Below are 18497 nucleotides of genomic sequence, written 5' to 3'. Positions count from 1 at the left end.
GACACAGTAACTGAGAATTGTTACTTCTTGTTCTTCATAATATTACTCAACGATTCAGTAATTTTTATATTACTATTTACTGTTATAAAATTTTTGATCCATCAGGATTATAAAGCCAAGGGACTTTGTACATACGTTTTTTTAAAATTTGTTATTATTTTTCCTGCATTTAATATTTAGCATGTCGTGCTTTTCAAATAATTGAAAATGATGTACATGCTGTAAGATTAAAAGGTAATGATTCTTAGGAAAAATAAAGTTTGCCTGTGCTTTGAGCAGAAAGTAAAAAAAGATTGGAAAATAAATGTCTTGAGTTGGTAGGTACAGAACAATTACATTATGCATGGTGGTTAACAGGACACTATAGATTTATATTTCAATTAAGTAGAAATAATCAGTATCTAGTTTTTAAAATGCTGATTAAATGAGTATTTCAAAATAGTGAAACCCTTAATATATAGGCTGAGTCATGTGGGTTATTTTATGTTAAAGATGTATATATTTTATTTATATGTATAAATGAAATTTGTATAGTGGAAGAATAGGAGATTATGATTGTAGTAGTATAGAATATACTAGATCATATTACATACAATTTTATACTTTTCATTGACCATTATGATAGCCTAAGTTCATTACACAAGCCACAGTTATATTTAGTGCCATCTATAGCATTTGTTAAGCCTCTACAAGTGGAAAATAATTGGCAATAGCTTATTGTATGTTATTTCTAAACTTGAGGTTATAATAGCTTGCATTTCTTCTTCATTCTTCTACACAGGTACAGACTAAGAAGATGGAATTCTTTCAGTTTATTTTTCTAAAGGCAGGAAAAGCCCTGAAAATTCAGGTTGCTAACATAGATGCCTTATTTGGAATATACTGGAATCCTGTGCATTTAGTTATTTTCTGTTTTGGAAAGAAATGGCAGTATGCCATATCTGAGAGTCTGAAAAACAGTTCTTCATTTTGCATACCAGTTACTATAAAATTTATTTAGAATTCATTTTCAAACTGATAACCAGTAAAATCTTCTTCAGAGATACACAGTATGCTCATATGATTAGTCTTAAGTGACTTTTAAAACTTTTCATCACATGTTTATAGAACAGTTCATATCTACAGTGTTAGGTCTTTGTGGATACAATGAAAATCAATACCTCAATTAGCAGGAGTTTTACTAGTTTATCTTTTTTGGCCTTTATTCCTACATAACAGAAGACTAAAAATAATGTATCTAATGATTGCAGTTTCATAGAAAACAAGATCCTGTCTGTGAACTTTGAGCTTTAATGTATCCTATTGACTTTCTGACATGCCTTTTCGTTTCCGTAGTTTTTCCTTGTGTCTTGATTACTGAATAATCCCTTAGCTAAATAATCACTTGTGTTATATAGCTGAAACTAAAAAAAAAAAAAAAAAGGAAAAAAAGAAAAAAATTCTTCTGAGGTAATTTCTTGGAATATATTTATTAACAGTCATACTTTTTCAAGGGAATGATGCTAACAAATGGCAAATTGAAGTACTAGCAGTAACCTTGTATTGACATTTACTTGAGATTCTGCTGATGGTTTTTACTTTTACTTTGAGGATTATCATCATATTTTCTGTATATTAACAGAAATGTAATTGTCTTAGATTGACAGTTTAAATCCCAGCATTTTTCCTGTTAAATTTAACTAAAGATTAACAAAAAATTAATTGTAAAACTACAGGTGGTAGTATGTGAAAGCCTTATGGAGGGAAGTCTGAGTCCATATTTAGTAATAATTTCAATTAGCATCTCTACTGAAAATCACCATTATAGTTTTTAACTTACTCTGAATCATTTTTATTTTTTTTTGACCATAATTGTATTATAATCGGTGGTATTATTTTTTAATTGTAACTATAAATGATCAATTTCTCATATATGTATATCACTACACAAATGGTAACTGTTGTGATTTCCCTCCTTTTTTAACTTTATAAGTTATTACATTATGTACAAACAGAAAAGTCCACAAATTGTGACTGTGAGCTTTGTGATTTACCACAGAGGGACCATGTCTGTTTAACTACCAGATGAAGACATAAAATATCAACACCCCAAAAGGCTCCTTTGTTTGTAGCCCCACCCACACATTACCTTCTCTCTTCCCAAAGGAAACCATCCTTCTCACTTCTGTGTTTTTGAAATTTATACAACATTTTACATACTTTTTGTCTGGCTTCTTTCAACATTATGAATAAAGATTGGTCCATGTTGTGGCAGTACTGTCCATTCACTCTCACGGATTCCAGTATTTCATCAAAATGTTAGGATTTATTTGCTATTTCTTTTTTTTAATGTTTATTTATTTTTGAGATAAAGAAAGAGCACGACCAGGGGAGAGGCAGAGAGAGACGGAGACACAGAATCCAAAGCAGGCTTCAGACTGTGATCTGTCAGCACAGAGCCTGACATGGGGCTTGAACTCACAAACTGTGAGATCATGACCTGAGCTGAAGTCAGATGCTTAACCAGCTGAGCCACCCAGGTGCTATTTCTTTTGTTGGTAGAAGTTTGAGGTGCTTTCAGTTTGGGCTATTTGAATAACGATGCTGTGAAGATTGTTTTGTTTTGTTTTGTTTTGTTTACAATTTTTTACATGTTTATTTTAGAGAGAGTGCAAGCAGGGGAGGGGCAGAGAGAGAGGGGGACAGAGGTTCTGAAGCAGGCTCTGTGCTGAGAGCAGAGAGCCTGATGTTGATGTCGGGGTCAAACTCAAGAACGGTGAGGTCATGACCTGAGCCGAAGTCAGATGCTTAACTGACTGAGCCACCCAGGTGCCCTTGTGAAGATTCTTGCATACGTTCCTGTTGAATACATCGGAGTAAAAGTGGGTCATATTTTTAAAACTTTAGTAAATAATGCCAGCTTTTCAAAGTGATTATATAAATTTACATTTCACAAGCAGTATATGGGGTTTCGGTTGTCCCACACTCTTGCCAACACTTGGTCTTTTAGTTTTTGAAAATTTTGAACATTTTGGTTAGCATATATTACTATCTCATTGAGATTATAACTTTTATATCACTGTTTACTAATAATATTGAACATCTTTTAATAAGATAATGGGGCATTAAGGTATCCTCTTGATGAAAATGTCTTACTTTAAGTCTCTTTTCTCTGTATTTTATTGGGTTGCTTGTTTTTTTCTTTATTAAGATACAAGCCCTTGTTGGATACATATTTTACAAATACCTTTGACGTTGGTGGCCTGAGCTAGGAGAGAGAAAAGCCATTTTCACTCAGTTTTGGTTCCCTGCCTGAGGTGCTGACCCAGTTTGTTGTCAAAAGAGTTGGTCAGAATATACAGATCCTATAGGGTTGTGTCATCCTCTCTTAGTAATTTTTACTAATTCTAGTTAGCCCTAGCTTGCTTTTATAACTTCCATGGCTTTGCCTGATCTACCTATTTTTTCTCATCAAGACATTGCAGCATTTTAGCCAGGCAGTACTTAACTCATTTGTTAGGAAAATCAAGATGTGGCTAAAGATCAGAGGCTCAATAGCAAGCTGGGTTGTAGCAGTGATGTCAGTCCATTGATTGTCTTTAGAGAGTGAAGGATGGAAAAAACAAATTCTTACTGATTAGACAAACATGATCTGCTAAAGACACGTGCTTTTGTAGAACTTACTATCTGGTGTTTTTCTGGGAAAAACCGTAACTGCTTTATTTGAAACAAAATATGCTGCATTTGAAAATAAATACCTTCTTCTACTGTGTGGCTTGCCTTTCTACTCTATTCATGGTATATACTTTGAAAAATACAGAAGTTCTTACTGTTGGTATGTTCAATTTATCAATCTTTTAAACTTAGTAGTTTCTTTCCTGCTTAAGAAAACTTTGCTTACCTCAAATTCACGAAATATTTTCTTATATTTTAGAAATTTTTTATCCTTTAAATTTAGTGTGAAGTATGTGTTCAAGTTTTATTTTGCCTTCATATGTATAATCATTTACACAGCACTATTTATTGAAAAGACTACTCTTTTCCTGTTGCTTTGCAATGCCATCATTAGTGTAAATCAAGTATGTTATGTATATGTGTGTGTATGTACACTCATGCACACCTATCTACACATACATGCCTTATCCTGGATTCTTTATTCCATTGATCTAATTTAATTTACTACATTGTTTTGGTTACATTACTGTGAAAAGTCTTAATATTTGGTATAGAGAGTATCTTTATCCTTTCTTTTCCCCTCAGTTACCTTGGCTCTTCTCAGCCCTTATATTTCCATATGAACTTTACAATTAGATTGTAAATTTATACACAGTTTATACCAAAAAGAAGTCTTACTGGGACTGTGGTTAAAATTTAATTGCTTCTATATAGATCAATTTGCAAAGAAATGACACTTTATAGTATTGGAACTTCTGATCCGTGAACATGATAGATCTCTCCATTTATTTAGGCTTTCTTTAATTTCTCCAAACATTCAATAATTTACCGTGTAAATTTCTCCTGCATCTTTTATTAGATTTATTTGTAGGTATTTAATGTTTTCCAATGCCATTGTAAAAGGTGCTTTTTAATTTTGATTTCTGATTGTTCCTGTTTGTATAAATACAATTTATTTTTTTATGTATTGAATAAAACTATTTGATTCTAATGGTTTGATCCTACATTATTTAAAATTTTCTACCTACACAGTCATGTCAGTTGCAAATGATGAACTTTTTCCTTCCTTTCTATCCTTAAACTTATCTTTTTTCTCTTGCCTTATTGCACTGGCTAGAACCGCTTGTCCAGCATTGAATACAAATGATGATAGAAGGTATCCTTTTAAACTTTCAATATTTCTTCATTAAGGTATGATGTTTATTGTAGCTTTTATTATTATTTTTATTAAAAATTTTTTTTGATGTTTATTTTTGAGAAAGAGAGACAGAGCACGAGTGGGGGAGGGGCAGAGAGAGAGGGAGACCTGGAATCCAAAACAGGCTCCAGGCTCTGGACTCAACACAAGCCCTGTGGGGTTTGAACTAGCGAACTAGGAGATCATGACCTGAGCTGAACTGAGCTCGGACACATAGATGACTGAGCCACCCAGGCGCCCCTGTTGTAGCCTTTATTAATATAAGCCCTTTGTTACATTAAGGACATTTCCTTCTATTCCTAGTTTGTTAAGAGTTCTTTTATCAAGGATGAGTTGTGTGATGAATTTTATCAAATGCTTTTTTGCATCTACTTAATTACATTATTTTTATCTCTTATTCATTTAATGTAGTGAATTGCATGGATGTTTCAATGTAACATCAACCCTGTATTTCTGAAATAGATGCAGTTTGGTAATCATACATTGTCCTTTTAATGTACTGCTAAATTTCATTTTTGATATTTAGGATTTTTACATCTGTGTTCATTAGTGAGATTGGCCCAGACCTTTCCTCCTAAAAATAGGAAGTTTTTTTTCTCTTTGATCTTAGTTTAGAGTTTTCAGCCTTTCTGTTACTGCAATATATGTATATTCAGGCTACAAATTTCCCTCATAAAGTATGGTTATAGCTACATCAGTTATGTTATGCTGCATTTTATTTTTATAATTAAAAAAAAATTTTTTTTAATGTTTGTTTATTTTTGAGACAGAGAGAGACAGAGCATGAACGGGGGAGGGTCAGAGAGAGAGGGAGACACAGAATCGGAAGCAGGCTCCAGGCTCTGAGCTGTCAGCACAGAGCCTGACGCAGGGCTCGAACTCACGGACCGTGAGATCATGACCTGAGCCGAAGTCGGACGCTTAACCGACTGAGCCACCCAGGTGCCCCTATAATTTTTTTCAAAATATTTTATTTTGATTTCTTCTTGAACATGGGTATAAAATTCTAAATACATGGAATTTTTGTAGTTACATATATATGTATGTAAACTCCAACATCCACTCTTAACTTATTGAAATCTAATACTAATTAATACTTTTACCACATTCTAGACAATGTAAGAATCTTCATATTTCTTCTTTCAGTTTGTATAGTGTCTTGGTATTTCCATATGTTTTAAATTTGTATATTTTAACCACTGCATACCTAATTATAATTGCTTTTTGTTAATATACATTTGTATTCATTTACCACTTACATATTTATCATTTCCTTTACTCTTCATTTCCTGTGAAATCTCTAAACTTCTACTATGATTGTTTCTTTATATTCTGCCCAAAGAACATTCATTATATTTCCTTTGGTGTGGATATGCTTATGACAGATTATCTCAGTTTTATTTACCTGAATATGTCTGTGATTTATCTACCTTTTCATTTATGTAAATTGTTATGTGCTGTCAAACCGTATATATGGGTACGGGTATTATACGTACCTATATATATGTATATATACATTTTTTTTTTTAGATCAGTTATTTCCTCTAGCCCTTTGAAGTTATAATTCCACTCACTGTCTTCTGGCTTCCATGGTTTCTGTTGAGAAGTCAGTGGTAATTTACTTACTGCTCCTTTTAACCATAAACCCTTCCTATCCCTGGGAAAGTTTTAATATTTTCTCTTTGTGATTTTTGGAAGTGTCATGGTGATGGACTTATACTGTTTTCTTGGTCTTTATCTTAACTGAGACCCTTCACCACTTCTGAAATCTGTAGATTAATGTTAATCATTTGTTTTAGAAAGTTCTAAGTTAATCTGTTTTCAAATACTGTTTTTGTCTCATTTTTTCTTCCTTTTTATAATGGTATTCCAATTACACCTATGTTAGACCTCTTTAGTGTATCCCATGTATGTATTCTACATTTTTCATTGTTTTGTATGGTTAGTCTGTGTATTTTCTTCAGACCTTTTGTTTGGTTCATGAATTCTTTTTTTTTTTTTTTGTAATCTGTGTCTAACATGCCGATAAAACCATTTATTTGGATTTATTTCTCAGTTCTAGAATTTCATTTGACTCTCTATGCTTTGTATTTTTTCTTCAATATTTTCAGTCTTTTATTTCCTTTAGCATGTTAGGCATAGTTATTAATATTCAGTTCTGAAAACTTTATCTAAATTCCCTGTAGATCAGTTACAGTTAACTGTTGTTTCTGTTGGTTTTAGGTCACATTGTTTTATCTTTGTATGACTGATTATTTTTGATTGAATGTCAGATATTTTCTATGAAAAATATAGAGGTAATTTGAAAGCTAGCATGTTGTTACGTTTACTCAGAGAAGATTTATTTTGCTTCAGAAAGATGGCCAAGGGACTGGCAATCCCAGATTGCCTTAATCCAGGCAGGGACTGGGAAGAATTGAAGTTGAATTTAGTCTCTTTAAAAGTTGGTCTACTTCTAGTTCAGTTTTATTCAGATTCTAGGCATGCCTTATCACTAGCTCTGCAGCTCTAATTTTGCCCTTTTAAAAGGCACGGAAATTTGTCTGTCTCCTGTTATCTTCCCTTGTCTGTCAGATCCCTCTTGAGTTGGTCAGTCCTTCTAGGGGAAACACACCTCCAAAAGATGTGTAAGCCACTTTGAGTTTCCTTCTTATCCAAGATAATGGTCCCATAATTCTTCACTGTCTTTCTTGGTCCTTCTCAGTGCTTTCAGATGGATATTTTTGCTTTTAATAATTACCTACATTTTCTAATTCTCACCAGGAGGGTTGATTGAAGGTATCTAATTTCATCATATAAAAATCAAGAAAGTATTGTGAATTTTTTTTCTGCTGAGTACTCTTTAAGATGGCTATTTAAAAATCTGTCATTCTGTGTGGATCATCAAACATTTTCATTTGTTCATACTTCTTCGCACAGTATCTTAGCATGGAGTTGGATGTACATCCCTACCAGAAAACTTTATGGGATATAAAGAGATAACCACTAAAATGTATGAATGTCCAAAGTTGTACTATACAGATATGGTTACATTAGGCTTCAAGTAGATAAAGTTTAGCTGTTAATAGCATTTTTTTAAGCTTAGTATTATTTTGGCCATCTATATCTTTTTAAGACCGAAGGAAAGGATTTTGATATTTTTCACATTTGTTTAGGTTCTTTGGCTATCTACTTACCAGAAGTTAGGTAGTCTTATTTGTTTTTAGTCCTTTATTTTATTAGTAGAGTAGTATTTCTTGGAAAAACCAATTAATAAGGACTTAATTTGTATAGGAAGATTTTTTTTTTTTTGGTAATGTATTAACTCAGACTTTTTGTTCAGAATACCTTTCTCTTTGTTCATCTTTGCAGAAATTCAGAAATTATTTGTCACTTGTTTCTTTTGTTCTCTAATTTTATTTTCCTATTTACTGATCAGAAGGTTTTTAACTAAAGTTATCAAGGATTCCATGCACTTCCAAGATTAGGGATAACTAAAGACTCCATTCTTTTCTGTCTTCACTGCTTACAGACAGGGAACACAGTCTCTTCAGCCTGGACCTATATAGAAGAATTTGGAGAAAATAAACAGGTAAGAAAAAGTCTTTAGGAATGTTAAGTGATATATTTAGTTTTCAGAAAGTCAGTTACAAGTTATTCTTATGGTTATAAGAAGATATATTTTAAATTGTCGAATGAAAGCTTGTGAAATATTTTGATTATGATAGCTTTATTTAATTATAGATTCATTAAGCAGAGTTTTAAAAAGTTAAACTAGTTTCCATATTTCAGGACTTCTTAAAGCTTATAAACATACTAGTGTAACGTTTTGAACCACCAAACAGGATAAACAGTATTTTAATGTAGATGTAGTGGGAGTGAATGTAATATGTAGATTATTCAACATTTCTCAAACTTCTCTGAAGAATTTTTATCTATATTTTCGAACTAATAAAACCAAAATTATTTTTGATACCATTTAGAATAAAAGTTATGTTTACTAGGATTCACTCTTTAGTTTTTCCAACATTCTATTGAGAAGGAGAAGTTTTAGTAGGTTGTTAAAGGTGGTTTATAGTTTGAATAATGACTACCATTCAGACCATTCAGACTCCTTTTCACATGTTGAGGCAAAAAGAATGTTGTTGTTCCCTGAGCAGAATCCATGTACTAGTTCTGTGTTTTTGAGTAAGGTATTTCATCTTTCTGTGCCTCAATTTCCTGGTTGTTAAAGAAGAAAATAATAGTACTTATTGTAAGGCTATTATAAAGATTAAGGTAGTGCTGATGTTGTAGAGTTATTTTTGGCACTTAGTAAGTACTCAAGTATAACTTCCTAATAGAATTCACACTTCAGGTATAAGGAAATCTGTTTATTATGCTTGAGGCGTATAACTTTATTTTTATAGATCTTAACATATAAATTCAAGTATGTGTTGCTATTCTCAGAAATATCTTTTCTTAAAAGTTTTTGTAGTTCAAATTTTGAATGATGAGGACTAATTTTACTGATAGAAATGAAACTTGAAAAGAGTTGCTATCTTTCCTAAGGCTTTTTTTCTTCTCTTTACTTTTGCCTAGATAGTTTTTCTAGTGAACTGCAGTTTTTGAGCCATACTGAAGCCTAGGTAAACTGTAGCTCAGATCATAATTTTCTGTCTTATCAGTTCCTTTTCTGTTAATCTTTTCCAAATGGTTTAGAAATTGTCATTAAAAGGAATTTGACAGAATCTATTAAACAGAGGTAGCAAACTGGAAGCTACAGATATGGTTTGGTCTCCTTCGTTTTTTGCAAGGAAAGCAGCTTGGTTTAATTTCAGTACAAATAGCTAGACTCCTATTTTACATTTGGTCCTCTTTGAGTTCTCTGTTTGTTTGTTACATTTTAGCCCCTGAGGGCATTTGAATTTGTGATCACTGTGTTTAACATAGTTCAAGAAGTTTTCTGTTCTGCTTTCAGTGTTTTCCTATCACATATTGGCCCCATTAAAAGTTCTTCCCAAAGTGATTTGCAAAGTTGTTCAGTGAAATGACTTTCTAAGGTCAGACAAATTTGGGAAAAACTGTGTACTATATACTGCCCTTGGAAAAATCATAATGCTTATTAGCATGTTGAAAATCATTGTAGTAGCAATCTGTGTAAGTGTTAAATCCATTTTGACTAAATTTTTTTCAAGATTTTATTTGGCTAAGGGATTCTTATTTTGAAGTCCTTGAATTGTATGGGGATATAGGTTATGAAACCCTGAAACTAACTCAAAGAAATGCTTGGGTTTTGTTTATAGCCTTATTGAGGTATAATTTACATACAATAAAATGCACATTTAAAGTGTACACTTTGGTCAGTTTTGATTTATGTCTACATCTGTGAAATGATATCATAATCAAGAAACAAACATTTCTGACATCCCTAATGTAACGTTACTCCTTCGGCCTCCTTTCCCAGGTGACCTGATTGCTGGCACTGTATATTATTAGTGTGCTTTTGCTAGAATTTCAGACCTTTGTTTTTGAAAGTTTAAGTTACAATCTTTAGATAATTTGGAATGAAAGTTTTAATTTCTTAAAAATAAAATTACAGATATCTGACAATTATGTTTATTTAAATTGTTATGTGCTGTCAAAAGTTTCACAGTAAGAATTTGAAACCCAAATTATTCTTTCAAAATTATATGGAAAAACAACCTTGTGAATTAAAAAAAAATTACTTGAATTAAAAACAAAAGCAGATGATTTTTACCCTACCCCAAAACTGAATCTGAGAAATATAATTACTCTAGTAAAAACAGAGAACTAACAAACTTATACTTTATAAGAAAGGAGTTAGAGATAATAACTTTCATTCTTATCCAGCTGCCATTACTAAGATTAGCATTCTCAAAGCCTCCTAAAAATCCTCTTAAAACAGAAGAACTGACCTAAGTTACTCTGTGAGCCTAGTCTTTCTTAGAAAAAAAACATTGGTCACTTCATGTTTCCTCTTGCTCTTTGCTGTCAGTCGCCTATAGCAAAAATTAAGTAGAGGATAAAAATAGGGTTTTTTGGTCAGAATTTAATTGCAATAAGGAAAGTAAATGAGGTAAAAATGCCAGTAAATTTGATAATAACTGTTGTATTGATAATATTAATAACTCATGTATTAGCCAAAAGTATTACTTAAAAATTTCTAGTTAATGACTTTTAAGTATGTCATAGGCTAAAAGTTGTTTAATAATTAGCAATTTTGAAAATTCCTTCCTCTGCTTCATAGTTAGCTCTTGGTATTTTTTACTAGGATGGAGAGTACAAAATAATGATAAATGTTATTTACATTATAATATAGTATTTAAAATCTCTGTTTAAACCCAGTCATGTTTTTGTGTTGCGGTATGTACAATCCTGTTAAAAAAAACGCTTTGGCAGCTAGAGTACAGTGAAAGAAAGTAACTGAGTCATTTCAGTTATGGCTGTTTGAATGTTAGAAATTGAAATAATAAAATGGTGACGTGAGGAAATTTTTAAAGACATTTTAATAAAGATCCCAAAGAAATCTAAAGAAGTGATTCAAATATGTATTAAAGGTAGGGATATGTGTTAAAGGCATGGGAGAAATGCATTTTGTAGATCAAAGTAATCAGGTGGTTCATTCTCATTCATTGCTTTTGGGAGGGTAAAACAGTATAGCTTTCTTGGAAAACAGTTTGGCAGTACCTAAAAAAGTTAAACATAAAATTACCATTTGATGGGGCACCTGGGTAGTTCAGTCAGTTGAGCTCCCAACTCTTGATTTTGGCTCAGGCCATGATCTCATGGTGGTGAGGTTGAGCCCCACGTTGGGCTCTGTGCTGACAGTGCAGAGCCTTCTTGGGAATTTTGCTCTCCCTCTCTCTCTGTCCCTATCCCTGTTCCTGTGTGCACACTGTGCTCTCTCCCTCTCTTTCTCTCTCTCACACACTCAAAATAAATAAATAAACATTGGAAAAATTACCATATGACCCAGCATATCCCATTTCTAGTTATTTACTCCAGAGAATGGAAAACATGTGTCCATACAAAATTTTGTACACATTATTATTATTATTATTAGCAGCATTATTCATAACAGCCAACAGGTAGAAACAAAGTAAATGTCCGTTGACTGATTGGATAAACAAAATGTGGTATGTTCACGCAAGAGATATAAAAATGAATGAAGTTCTCATATATACTACAACATGGATGAACCTTGAAAACGTTAGTTAAGAAGTCAGTTAAAAAAAGATGACATGAATTGTATGATCCCATTTATATCAAAAATCCAGAATAGGCAAATCAATAGAAACAGAAAAATTAGCAACTAGTGGTTGCTAGGCCTGGGGGAGAGTTTGGGGGGGTGGTGACTGCTAATAGGTACAGTTTTTGTTTAAGGTGATGAAAATCACCTTAAGGTGAGAAAGGATAGTGGTGTTGGTTGCACAACTTCGTGAATGTTTTAAAAAACACTGAATTGTACACCTAAAAAGGGTACATCAGAAAGAGGGAGTGGATGTGAAGGTAGAACTTAAATAGTTAACAAGAAGAAAAAAACAATTATGAGGAATATACTTATTAATGGAAAATTGAAGAGTGTGGTTAGAAACGAACTAAAAGAAAAAGCCAAAATAAGTATATAAGAAGACACTTTCATTGAACACAACTTAAGGTCTCTATTAAGGAATTCCTCTCTCTTTATATGAAGCAGAAAAGCAGAGAATCCATGGTGTTTGCTCAAGATGTGTAAGACAATTAAAAACAAACAAAAAAACTAGACACAAATGGAGTAAAGCAGTTTACGTCCATTGCATAGATTTTCACTGAGAAATGTACTGGTGGTATTCATCTCTTGTGTTGGACAGAGAAATGTAGTAGACCAACTTACATCGCTTACAAAAGTGGGATTGACAAGTAGGTGGTGAATGTGCCGCCAGTCTCTGCACTTGCTCCCGTGTCAGTGGCACAACAGTTACTAACTATTCACTTTCCTGCTCATTCTAGACTCAGCTTCCAAATCATTTGGAATTTGGGATCCTTTTAGCCATACTACTTGATTAGAATTGGCATGTAAGGTTAAGCCTATATGCTAGTCTTTACATAGATCAAAGTTATTCTGTGAAAATGTTTATATTCATTCAAGATATAAATACAGAATTCTAGAGGATTTGATCAAAATGCTATCTCTGTATTAGACCAAGTTACTCTCACACATTTTTTTCTTTTGTAAAGGGCCTTTTCTTCAAATGAAATTATTAGATAACATTTAGCATATAAAAAAAACAAGGGAATGCAGAGCTGTGTGGGTTGAAATGCAAGTGTCGGGCTGGGCAGGTGCAAGCTGCAGCCAGGTAGCTTAGCGCACCATCTACTGTATTTCTGTTCCCCTAGCCATGACAACCTCTTGATATACTTTCCTCAAGATTGCCAGAGTGAAAAAGTTTGGTCAAGTAGAGTAGTTTCCTAGGAATTAGGAGGCCTAATTTTTAACTTGTTTTTCTTCAACATTGGGAGTATTGAACGGTCACTTAATCAACCGTCTTTTGTCTGTGTCATTTTTCAGTGAAAAGAGGTGGTTGGAATTAGAAGCTACTGAGGACTCAACCGGTCCCTGGTTTATGATTTTGAATTAGAGAATTTGATTAGTTAAAAACTTTATTAATAATAAGCAACAATAGAAAGTCAAGCCAATAAAAATGAACAAAAGGCTTGGATATATATCTTACTAAAGAACATATTCAGATGGGCACTGAATACATTATTAGTCACAAGGGAAATCCAAATTAAAACCAAAATGAGATACCATTTCACATTACTGGAATGGTCTGATTAAAAACTCTAGCAATAAATACCAAATGTTGGTGAAGGTGTGGGGCAGCCTGAGCTCTCATAGTTTACTGGTGTGAATGTAAAATGGTCACACCATGGAGAATGGTGCAGCAGTATCTATTTGCCCTATGATTCAATAATTTTAATCCCAGTTATTTACCCAAAATAAATGAAAACATATATCCACAAAAAGAATTGTGGAAGAATGCTCATAGTAGCTTTATTCGTAATAGAGTTTAGAAACAGCTCAAATATTTATCTGTCAACAGGTAAATGGATAAAAAACATGGTATATACATACAACAGAATACTGATGAACAATAAAAAAGGAATAAACTACTGACATACATGACATACATGGATGAATCTTAGAAATTATATTGAGAGAAAGAAGCTGGACATAAAAAGAACTTAAAAAATACATTTTATGTGAAGTTGAAGGATAGGCAAATCTAAGCTATCGTGAGAAATCAGAAAGTGGTTGCCTCCAACAGAAGGGCTATTGATTGAAAGGGAGCACAGGGAGCTTCTGGATTGGTGGATATGTGTTAGATCTTGTTTTAGGTATTGTTTGCATAAGTTTATACAATTATCAAAACTCATTGAAATGAACACATAGGATGTATGCATTTTATTGTATGTAAGTTGTACCTTAATTTAAAAAGAATATTAAGACAGTTGAGTAATTCTGAGTGTAAAACTCGTATCATTCCCTTCAGAAAGGGAAAGGGGAGTATAGATCCCAGTCTGAGGCAGAAACAGTGGGATTGAAGAGCTAAGGATGTTCATTGGGAAACAAAACCAGGGATGGGCAAGTTAAGTATGTGGTAGGAATTTTGACTCACTTATTAATTTGTTATTTCATAAAAGTCAGTGATTCTTTCTGATTTTTATTTTCTGTGATTGTGTGTTAGAGCTAAGGAAAACATGACTTTTCTAGGTTTATGTCACTAGTTACTATTTGATAATGTGTTTTCTAATCACCCAGATGTGTTTTTCTGAATATGTTTAGATTCTTACATTGCAATAAAATTTATTTTTGAAATGCTTGTAAAATCTTAACAAACATTGAAGCTTTCATTTCTTAAGCTTTGTAGTATCAGGGGGAAATTTTTTTTTCTTGGTTTATCCTATATGAATAAAGTCTTCAAAATCAACATTTAATTTTGTATTTTAGTCTCTTTAGAAATGTGAGAAGACCACAGCTGATTAGTGTGTTTTTACCTAGGAGACCATTAGGAATGCCCATTTTCAGACCTAAGTACTATGCCAGTAGCCAATTGCCTGGCTGTCTTCTTTGTGAAATGATTTCCTGAAGATACCTCTTTTATTTATATTTCAGTGAATAGGTTGCATTAACTGTTGCATGGATGTCAGCCCCAAGTGAAAGTAATTTCTCTGAAAACTACATTTTCCCTGAGAAGTCTAACAGTTAAAAGATCTGTTTTTCTAAATCATATTGTCTTGTGACTGCATTGTTAAAAATTGAAAGAGCTAGTTGTATTGTAGATACATGGCTAATAAGGAATTGACTATATTTGTGTAATAATCTTTAGGAGGAGAGAATCAGAACTTTTTTTTTTTAAGCAATTGAGTTATAGGAGCATTAAGGTTTCTGTCAATACTAAATACCATACCCTTCAGGCAAAGTGGATCCTTTAAGAGAAGAAAAATAATTCTGTGATACCTACTTATCCTACTTTGGATATTAGAAAAGCAAATGGTATCAGAGTAATTCTTTATCCAATTTCAAAATGCTGAAAATATTTTGAACTGGATATTTTTAATGTATTTTTCTTCTTGGAACAGACTGCTCTTATTAATCTTATGGGTACCATTAATAAAAAATAAAAAGATTATAAAATTAATAAAGTTAAGAGTTTTATGGTGCTAGAAATTAAACCTATCTTTAACTGATTTTTGTTTTTTCCATTTTTTTTCTTAACTAGGTCCTTACTGATGTTGCTTGAGCTTACTCTCCTGCAGTTGGTCTCATTGCTGTTGGCTAAATATTAAGTCCCATGACAACATTCAGTTAATGCTCAATGTTTTAGGCCTCATCTATAATACCAGGAAAATATAGAAAAAAAACCTTATTTGTACATTGGATTACCTAATTCCTTTTCTTTCCTTCCTAGAAACACCATGACTTTTATAAATAATCATTTTATAGTCATTGTCAGACCCTTGGCTTTTACTACCCTAAAGAACATAGTTGAGTTTTTGGAAAGTACAGGATTTACCAATTTGGTCTTTAATATTCATAAACATATATAAACATTATAATTAATGAAGCAGGAAATTATTGGTGCATAAGATGAATGTTTATTGTGGAATAGTAATATTTCAAATATAATTGGTTTTTAAAAAAATAATTCGGTTTTAATTTTTGGGTTTTTCTATACTATAAGTTGATAATGGTTTCTTGAAGTTAATTTTATAAACATGATTCATTTTATTGTTTTATGGTACAAGTAGGAACTCTAATGTTAAATTGGTGTATTGAGTTAATACAAACGTTTATATTAGTATTTAAATAATGAAATATTGGTCAGTTAGTTTACACCAAATGTTTTTGCAGTCCAGGGGAGAATGCTTCGGCTGGTTTGATGCCTAATACAGTTTCAAGAAAAAATAAGCAAATATGAATTTGCTGTTTTTTATCTTTTCTCCATGGACTACCCCTTAGCATCAGAACCAAATTTAAAAGGAGCTTCATTGTGGAGCAAGAGAAATCAGAGGTTCTCTTTTTTTTTCTGTGATCAAAAGACACAAAGCTTATAATTGAAAGATATGTAAGAAAAAGATATACAAGAATGCATTCTAGTAATATCTCTGAAGCGCTGATTCAGTGAAAGAAACGTAATACTGGCTGATAAAACTATCAGAACTTGCAATGCAGTGAATGCTCAGTCTTTACCAGCAAAATAGTATTAGCAGGATTTCGGATGTTAGGACATTATGTTAAACTGTGATTATAGTTTTAAACGCTTTGTCTCTTTGAATTAAATTTGTATCCATAAAGATGTGCAGCATAATTGTTCATGTATTTATTTACAGACTACAATTTCCGTCGCAGCTCAATAAATAGTCTTTCCCCTGTAGTGCTACCCTCTCTTCTGCGACTCCCAGCGTGCTTCCTTATACTTCAAGGCCTTGTTCTTATCCAAGCTATCCCTTGTCACCAACAATATCACTTGCTAATGGCAGCCATGTTGGACAGCGACTATATATCTCCAATCAGGCCTCATTCTTCTGAAGAAGATATTGTAAACATGAGTATGAAAGTTTCTTTGTAAAGCATGCAAACTAAAATACTTTAGTTTCATTTTAGAATCGGGTTTACACATTTGGTTTTAAAATGATAAATATATATTTATTTCAACATAGGAAACATCAGCCGTAATTCTGAATAACCTACAGTTCTAGAACTTATAAAAATGCTAAGTTTAAAAAGTTATTCAGTGGTTACCCTTGATAAAGGTATAGCAAACTACTATTCTTTTTAAACTTTTGGGATTTTAAATACTTCTAATTCCTGAGTGGGGAATAGAACCCAGTAGTTTATGTTAAATTTTTGCATAATAATTTTGCTAAATAGCATTTCACAAATATTTAAGCACTTGCAGAGAATGGTTATACTAGATTTGATTACCAAGGATCACTATCTGTATTAGATATTATAAGAATTATATAACCAGAAGCATCTAACTATTATGTAGAAAGTAATGAAGGGACAAAAGATTAAGATGCAAATTTTATGCAGTACCAAGAAAAAGCAGTATACCATTGTGGTCCTTGAAAACAACTATAAATATTTTAGTTAATTGTTATAGTAATAAATTATAATTTTGCTGTTATGTATTTCAGGTTTTTATAGTTATGCTTCTTTTGTTTTTGACATTCACTGTATAGTTGTTTGAATAATAAGTGTTAAGGGTTTTTTAATGTTGAAATCATGTGTTGTTTAATTTTTGTACTTGAATTCAAATTCTTTGACATTAAATATGTGATGCTTCTAATACGCATGTGTTTTATTTTTGCTTATTAGTAAGCACAAAAAAATTAGCTCTCACAATCACTTTGAGCTTTTCATGGGACCAAAGCAAAGGATATTGTATACAGAAGATTGTTAGTTTGGTGAAACACAGTAACCAAAATCGTTTTCGGGAGCCAATAGACATATTTTGTTGGTAAAGCCAGTGAAGTTTCCTTCTTTTACTTAATTAATACTTAATGAATCTAGTCATTTTGAGTGTTTAATGGTTTGGTAAGGTATATTTATAATTTCTTTTCAAAAAAAATTTTTTAATGTTTATTATTTATCTTAGAGTGTGGGAGCAGGGGAGGGGCAGAGAAAGGGAGAGACATACAGAATCTGAAGTGGGCTCCAGGCTCTTAGTTGTCAGCACAGATCCCAACGTGGGGCTCAAATCCATGGACCATGAGATCATGACCTGAACTAAAGTCAGACACTTAACCAACTGAGTCACCCAGGTGCCCCTATAATGAATTTCTAATGATGGTTTACATAATTGAAAATGAAATGAAAATTTTTCTACTCTTAGATACCAACTGTTAACTCTGTTGATTAACTCATTCTATAGCTGCAGAGGACATGGAATTTGCATACACAGAATATGAAATAGTTGTAGATAATTTCTTCTCCTAGCTTAAAGTTTGTAGCAGAAGTTATATGGAAGGTTGCCTGGGTGGCTCAGTCCGTTAAGCGACCAACTCTTGATTTTGGCTCAGGTCATGATTTCGTGGTTCATGAGTTTGAGGCCCGCTGTTGGGCTCTGTGCTGACAGTGTGGACCCTGCTTGGGATTCTCTGTCTCCTTCTCTCC

The 18497-nt window shown here is 32.5% G+C and overlaps 1 protein-coding gene across 5 annotated transcripts in view; it reads left to right on the top strand.

Annotated features, from left to right (window-relative positions):
• Positions 1–17670, top strand: part of RBM46 (RNA binding motif protein 46) — a 48988-nt gene extending 31318 nt beyond the window's left edge. For 2 of the 5 annotated variants that reach the window (XM_019441183.2, XM_019441184.2), the window contains exon 5: positions 16709–17670. In XM_019441183.2, the coding sequence (XP_019296728.2) occupies positions 16709–16947 (239 nt within the window). In that variant the 3' untranslated portion in view covers positions 16948–17670. Of the gene's footprint in view, positions 1–4771; positions 4846–8363; positions 8424–15597 lie in introns of all 5 variants that reach the window. The other 3 variants (XR_008421652.1, XM_053901175.1, XM_053901174.1) reach the window with 3 other exon arrangements.
• Positions 17671–18497: the final 827 nt, after the last annotated feature.

Source organism: Panthera pardus, unplaced genomic scaffold (genome assembly GCF_024362965.1).
Source record: "Panthera pardus isolate Hobbes unplaced genomic scaffold, ASM2436296v1 HiC_scaffold_13, whole genome shotgun sequence".
NCBI lineage: Eukaryota > Metazoa > Chordata > Mammalia > Carnivora > Felidae > Panthera > Panthera pardus.
The sequence above is the reverse complement of the archived record's forward strand: the minus strand, read 5'-3'. Positions and strand labels throughout refer to the sequence as shown.